Source organism: Lactuca serriola, chromosome 4 (genome assembly GCF_051521515.1).
Source record: "Lactuca serriola cultivar US96UC23 chromosome 4, Lser_US96UC23_V15, whole genome shotgun sequence".
NCBI classification, from domain to species: domain Eukaryota; kingdom Viridiplantae; phylum Streptophyta; class Magnoliopsida; order Asterales; family Asteraceae; genus Lactuca; species Lactuca serriola.
In genome coordinates, this window is record NC_136411.1 from 393,741,195 (window position 1) to 393,748,719 (window position 7,525).

Sequence of the window (7,525 nt, forward strand, 5' to 3'; positions counted from 1 at the left end):
GATAGCATCAACCTGAATGTCCTATAAGGGTACCACCTCCATTTCATCAGCTATGCACTTCCTCATTTGAGACACATGGAAGGTGTTATGAATCTGACTCAACTCTGCAAGTAGCAGCAACCGATAAGCTACCTTCCACACTCTGGCAGTCACTCTGAAAGGACCGATATATCAGGGACCTAACTTTCCCGACTTCCTGAATCGGATCACCCATTTCCACGGGGGATACCTTCAGTCCTGCATCTTAGTAAAGACCCTCCGGTCCCACGAAGACAGAGTAACTCAATAAGGCACAAAATGATATACAACTTAAACCACAAAGACAGAATGCATAATATATCACACAACTCAATATAAGCACATAAGACCCTCCGGTCGCACAATGATCACCACTCGGGTAAGTATAGTGAGAAGACTCACCTCGTAAGTAAGCAAGTAGGTCTCGTACTTAACGATCGGTCTAGACTTCGCCTGCATATCATAATCATCTCTAACTAACATTTGATAACAACCACTCTAAAGATGTTAGGCTAACCACTTTTCTAACTCTCAAAATAGGGTGAAAATACCATTTTACCCCTCCATGGTCTCCATAGTCCATAACTTGACCAAACCCTAAAAGTCAACAAAAGTCAACACTTCAGGTCAACAGTCAATGTTAACCCAAATCGTCGAGTGCAGCTTATGAACTCGTCGAGTTCCTCAGAACTCAGTAAATCATGAAACCCCAGTCAACTCGCCAAGTTGCTAGCCAACTCGTCAAGTCCATGCAGTGTCCAGAAGATCAAGGAAAACCCTAGCCACTCGTCGAGTTGTTCCACCAACTCATCAAGTTTACTCTGAATCAAAAATAGGAAAACCCGACTCGACTTGTCGAGCTGGATGCCCAACTCGTCGAGTTCTTCAGCCATTACACATTAAACTCATTTCCGTCGATTCCAATGCTCCAAACTCCAGATCCAACCTCCTAGGATGAAGTTACCACGTAAAGTTGCTAACTTTACGATCATGCAAGACCTCACATGTAATGCCCGTGTTTCTAGGATAAGCATTAATATTGACATGATAGTCTAGGTTAACCTTTGTGACTCATTTTGGAGAAATGAAAAGGAAATATGTGAATATTATGTGTTTTATGCTTAATTATTAAGGTTTGAATAATTAAGAATAAAAATGAGCGTCAAAAATTAAATATTAGATAAAGCCGATATCTATTAAGAAACTTGTAGTGGGCGTGACAAGGATTACAGATATATAAAGAACGCCGAAATCCGAGTTATAACGAAGAAGTTATGACCTGTCGAAGTTTCGCGATAAACTGGCACGGTGCCGAATGTCGTAAAAAGTGAGTTTTCGATAAACTACTTTTTGGCCTTAGTGATCTAAACGAAACTTGTAGTGTTCATTAAACCGAGAGTAGGTATAAAAAGAACACCCAAATCTGACTCCGTATGAGGAAGTTGTGATTTTTCGAAGTTTCAGCTTAGCAGTAGACAACTAAAAACTCGAATTTTAGATCGAGTGATTTTTAGCCGACACGACCTAAACAAGAATCAAAGGTCTCGTCATTAGTAGCACAACCCTAAAAAGTCAGACGAAAACGGATGTCGGATGAAGAAGTTATGAATTTTTAACGGATTTCCTGTCCCGATCTATTAAAAATAATAATATAAAAATCAAATTCAAAATTAGCCGATGAAATCTAAACGAAAGTTGTAGAGCGTAATTTTACCTACGCGTGCATATAAAGAACGTCAAAAACAGAGCTCGTATGCGAAAGTTATGAATTTTAGAAGATTTTGGCACAAAATTCGAGAAATTTCGCATAGATAAGCTTCACCCGGAAATGCCACGTCACCCTCGCTGCATGCTTGCCACGTGTCTGAACTGCTGAGTCACCGGAGGCCAACTGGCGAGGCGTGTTGCACCCTCCTCGCACCGAAGGTTCAGTCCAATAAGAGGCTGCCCCGTGTCCGATCTCGGTGTGTCATCAGCAACATGTCCGAACCGAGGAGCTTTCCGAAGCAGTCCAATGAGAAGCCTCTAGCAAGGCCCTCGCACGCGCAACCCATGTGCGAGCACCTGCGCACCCTCGCCTGCAGACCCACCTCCTTAGCCGACCTTCGGACCCTATAAATAGAAGGGGTATGCGAGCCTTCTCGGGTAGTTTTGGAGTTTTGCCACTTTTAACCCCTTTTTCCATATTTTCTTCATCTTAACATTCCCCAAAGCCCCGATATCGATTATAACCCCCAGAATACGCCACGAAGTGCCCGAGAAGCCTGAAAATTTTATCTTTTCGGTTTCGAAGCCCGACCCTTGCAGAGCCCGGTTTCTCAATAAAACTCCCGGTTTTATTAGAAACGATCATTCTAGGCAACGAAGTGCTGCCCGGTTATCGTTAAATCAAGTGAGTGTATAGTCACTTTCACCTTACACATAGATATGAAGTTTTTATCTTAAAATACGCGCTATGTGTAAATATATTAATTGTTTATTGAGGTGACTGTTGAATTGATGTTTTATACAAATTTTAAATTGTATATATATTTTTATCTACAAATATATTGGGTAAAACATGGGTAGATAAATTAGATGACGTGTGATGAAATAAAAGTGATGAGAGGTATCGATGTTTAAGATGATCTAGTCATCTAGCAGAGTATAGACAACGGCCACAGACTATTTTAGATAGTCCGGTGGAACGTTAGTAGACTTGTAATCGGTACGTATGTTTGAACTATATGTTCATAAAGTGTTCTTGAACTATATGTTCATTAGGTATTTTTGAACTATGTGTTCATCAATTAGTTCTTCGTTTTGACACTATTACGTGTCGGGGTACGGGAGCATACGGGAGTACTTTATCGGTATTTTCCCTATACTTTTATTTGGAAGAGTTTTGGAGTCTTGGTTATTTTATGAAGTGATTGGACTAGCTTCATGAGTTAGTGATATAGATCATGAGTTGAGAGTGAGTGGTGAAATATGGGAAGAGCTTTTACCCAAACAGTGGCGTGAGTGGTGCAATATGAGAAAAGCCCTTACCCAAACGTTGACCCCCGTCATTCAGCAGAGTAGGGATGACAACCATGGACTGTTCTAGACGGTCTGTGGAACAGTAGCAGGCTCGCAACCTGTAGCTTGTTAATGGACTTGAGTGTTCATTCGTTGTACTCTATTCCCCTCATGAGTGCCTTTAGGTCATGTATGGTTAGGGAAACCCCTTAGTATGTTCATCAGCTGTATAGAAAATCCATTGACATGTATTGCGGGGGGGGGGGGGGGGGGAACTCCCGTGGGAAATACCGTCGATGAATAAGAGCTATGGACTTAGCATATGGAAAACCCATTGACATGTATTGCGGGGGTGGGGGGTGGGGGACTCCCGTGGGAAATACCGTCGATAAATAAGAGTTATGGACTAGCACATAGCGACGATGTGACCTCGTGCCTATTTGACATAAATTGTTGAAGGAAAGCAATGTTGTCACCTTGTTGGTTGTTTTATGTTAGGATGTCTTGTTTGACATAACTTGCTGAGGAACCCTCAAAGCAATGGTGTCACCCCTAGTGATAATCCTTAGGCTAGGTCCCTTGTGATAGTTGTTTTAGGGACGTAAAGTGAGGATAATGGGAATGGGTAATTAGGGTTATTTTGGTTGATGAAATTAATAAATTTATTGTTGATTGAGAACTTAGGTGATGTTTGTTTTTCTGAAGCCAAAATGTCTGTAGTCTGCGGACCACATCTGCAAGCCTCTACAGCAGAAGAGGTGGACCAAACGTCTGCAGTCTGCAATAAGAAGACTGTTTGTTTTTTAACGTCTGCAGGCTGCTGAAATAAACTGAATTTTAAATAAAATTATTTTACAAACTTAAAATGATTTTTCAACACCAAAATTTTAATAATAATAGTCTTATAACATTGAAAATAAAATTCATGCAACTAAATTAGTCATACAATAAAAAAAAATGTTTTACAATAACAATTTCATTTAAAACAATTCAATCTATATTGTGCATCAACTGATCAGCAATTTCATCACGTAACTGAGTCATATATTCACGGTGTGCTGTAGTACCATGTGTTGGAATCTCGTCTTCATCATCATCAATGGCCACATTGTTATTTCGAAACGGGACATTGGGTTCATCGTATCGTGCGAAATACTCATCATTCAATCCTTCTTTCCTTATATAATTATGAAGCGTGAAGCATGCCATGGCAATGTTTCTTTGTGTCACAAACGGGAATGGTGCCATCCTCTTCAATATAGGGAAGCGTGCTTTCAACACACCAAAAGCACGCTCAATGACATTCCGAAGTTTTGCATGTCCATGGTTAAATTTTTCTTTATTGGTCAATGCACGTCTTTGACGAAAATCTCCAAGCCAATACCTAACATTACGATAAGGGGCCATAAATCCTCGAGTGTGTGCATACGCGGCATCACAAAGATAATATTTGTCTGAAAAAAATGCAAAACACTAATCAATTTTCAAATTAAAATAAAAATATTTAAAAAAAACAAAAATTTACCTGGTGGTGGAAACGAGAATGATGCTTGTGGATCGGCTACTGCTTCTGATAATATTCTAGAGTCATGCGCTACCCCTTCCCACCCGGTCACAACAAATGTAAAAATCATATTGATGTCACAAATTGCCAATACGTTTTGGTAGCAATCTCCCTTTCCCCTACTTCTATATAAGTCTTGTTTCTTAGCAGGGACAACAGCATGTATCAAAGTGCCATCAAGTGCACCAATTGCTCCTTTGAAAACCCTTCGTAGCCTTCTATTATGTCCTGGAATGTTTGGATTCGGATTAAAAGATGTTGGTACTATAACATCTTGTGCGAAAAGCATCATTTTTTCCAACACTTCATAAAAAAATTTATGAATTGTTTGCTTCGAGTGTTGAAAACTCCGCTTGATAATCATGTAACGTTGATTATGTCCGATCATCATCAAAAACATATCCATCTTTTCCTCAACTGATACATATTTGCTGTCCTTTAATGAGTAATTTGCTCTAAAATGAGCACATAGTCGTACAAAAGATTCACGGGACATGCGTAATACTTCAACACATTGTAAACGATTACGGTGTAATAACTCCAATGTGTATTTGTGTCCCGTCATTTCCGAATCATTATCTCGCAATCGTTTCACACCCCTCTTCCAAAAATAACGGATGTATAGGTACATAGAATTACGAGAAGTAACTTTTGATCGTGATCCATATGAACCTAAAATCAACAAAGTAGAACTTTAAAAAACATTACATAAACCATATTTCAAGTATCAAATAAACATTCCATTTATCATATTTCAAGCCAAAATAACATTACATAAACCATATTTCAAGTATCAAATAAACATTCCATTAATCATATTTCAAGTACCAACAAGGGCAAAAAGACCTAACAAAATAGTTCCAACAAAGGCAAAAACATTTAAAAAAGTAGTTCTAACAAGGGCAAAAAGACATAACAAATACTTTCAACACTAGAAAATCATCGAACAATCTTCCCATCCTTCAAAACTCCTAAACTGGTACCCATCATCTCAAGCCACCCTCGTAATATCTCAGGAACATCGGGCGAATGCATCCACATCTCTCTCATGTTCATGGTTCCTCCAAAAATATGATATGCGACAAAGCGTAAAGGATCTGTAGGGCCTAACTGAAGGACCTCTAACTTCTCTAAACACTGAGGAATTGTATACCCTTTAGTCAAACTTTGTAGAGCTTTTTTCATTTCAAATGCTAAATCGTCAGCAGTAACAGAAGTTCCATCAGGTGAAGAAGCAGACGGTGAGGCACTAGGAGCTACAGGAGTTGAGGGTTTAGCCCTTTTGTTGGGGTTACCGGATGGTGTAGCAGTATATGGTGAGCGAGCAGAAGGTGAAGCAGCAGAAGGTGAAGCTGCAGAAGGTGGTGGCTCATGATGAGAAGTGTCAACACCATCGTCATCCATTGCATCAAAAGGGGTGGTGGTGATCTGAAGTGGTGGAACACGACAGGAGGATGCGCCAGCTACTGATGATGATTGGGTTGAGTAACTCCTAAAATTACCAGTAGCACTATTTCCATTAAAAAGACGTGCACAAAGATCTGGAAAAGGCAGTGGAATTGTTCTCAAAGAAGTAGCTTTTGGATGCCCCTAAACCCAAATGTAACAAGAAATAGTATAAGAATATTTGGCAACTTCAAACGTAAATGTTATATATATATATATATATATATATATATATATATATATATATATATTATTGTATATTAATGTATATGTACCTTCTTAAAATCATCCCACTCCTCGGCTGTTAAATTAAAAGTGTTTGTTTGAGAATTGTATATATTACCGGTTTTGTTTTTTAAATATACCCATCCAGTGTATTTGGCTTTCAGATTATCATATGCGTTTTTCATTTGTTTTTGAGTCAACTCAACCCCAAATTTCTCCTTAAGAACTCTTCCAAGCCTTATCCATGAATCTTTCTGCAAACTCAATCCTTTTCTACCAACACTCTCTACTTCTTCAATACAAGTACCCAATAAGAATTTTAAATGCTCATTGGTCCATTGTTGTTTTTCTCCCATCTCTAATAACCAAATAACAATAAACAATCAACAAGTAACATCAATATTTCAAGAAAAAGTTTTTATTTTCACGACAAATTTGTTTTACGACACATTTGTAATTTTGTTTTATTTTCAATCACAATAATGTGAAACTTTTTATTCAATTATAAATAACCTCAATTAGAGTGTTTTAATTCAAAGTTTTCTAAAAAACTTTATAAATCAAATAAACTTCACTTTAACGACAAAAACTTTACTTCTATCAAATAAACAAAACTTATGACTCTTTTTGATGCTTTCTATCATATACATACAAAATCAACAATCATATACATATACACTATCATATAAATATACACAATCAATAATCATATATATATATATATATATATATATATATATATATATATATATACACACAACCAAAACTCATATACACATAAACAATCACAATCAACAATTATATACATATACACTATCATATTTAGCAAATAAGAATTTTCATCAAGAAAAAGCTTGATTTCAACAACTAACATCATTATTTCATAACATTATTTCAAGAAAAAGCTTTGATTTCAACACATTCTAGGCAAGTTATATCATCCACAAATCAACAATCTTATTCATATACACTATCATATATACATACACAATCAACAACCATATACATATACACAATCAACAATCATATACACATTCACAATTAACAAAAGAATATGTTATCTTTTGCTTGGTAGTTCTGTTTATTGGCTTCCAATAAAAAAAAAATTATAGATCCCAGGTGTGAAAAAACAGGAAGACAGCTTGCAGGTAAGGTTTAACAAGAATGACAGCTTGCTGGGAATTGTTTATAGGTAGTGTTTTCAATTTTAGCAAGAATATATGATAAATTATACACCTCCAAGATTTGAATATGAAGGAATACCCAACAAAA

At 37.3% G+C, this 7,525-nt stretch overlaps 1 protein-coding gene across 1 annotated transcript; it reads right to left on the bottom strand.

Moving 5' to 3' along the window:
• Positions 1–4,008: 4,008 nt before the first annotated feature.
• Positions 4,009–5,147, bottom strand: LOC145099879 (uncharacterized). Its single transcript, XM_079037383.1, has 2 exons — positions 4,544–5,147; positions 4,009–4,472 (listed from the first exon to the last, which is right to left on the bottom strand). Exons 1-2 carry the CDS (start codon positions 5,145–5,147, stop codon positions 4,009–4,011), a joined length of 1,068 nt encoding a protein of 355 aa, XP_078893509.1.
• Positions 5,148–7,525: the final 2,378 nt, after the last annotated feature.

Excerpts from the sequence above, each read along its gene's own strand:
- LOC145099879 (XM_079037383.1), bottom strand. The coding sequence starts at position 5,147 with ATGACGGGACACAAATACACATTGGAGTTATTACACCGTAATCGTTTA. Across the intron at positions 4,473-4,543 it reads ATTCTCGTTTCCACCACCAG|ACAAATATTATCTTTGTGAT; the intron begins GTAAATTTTTGT and ends CATTTTTTTCAG.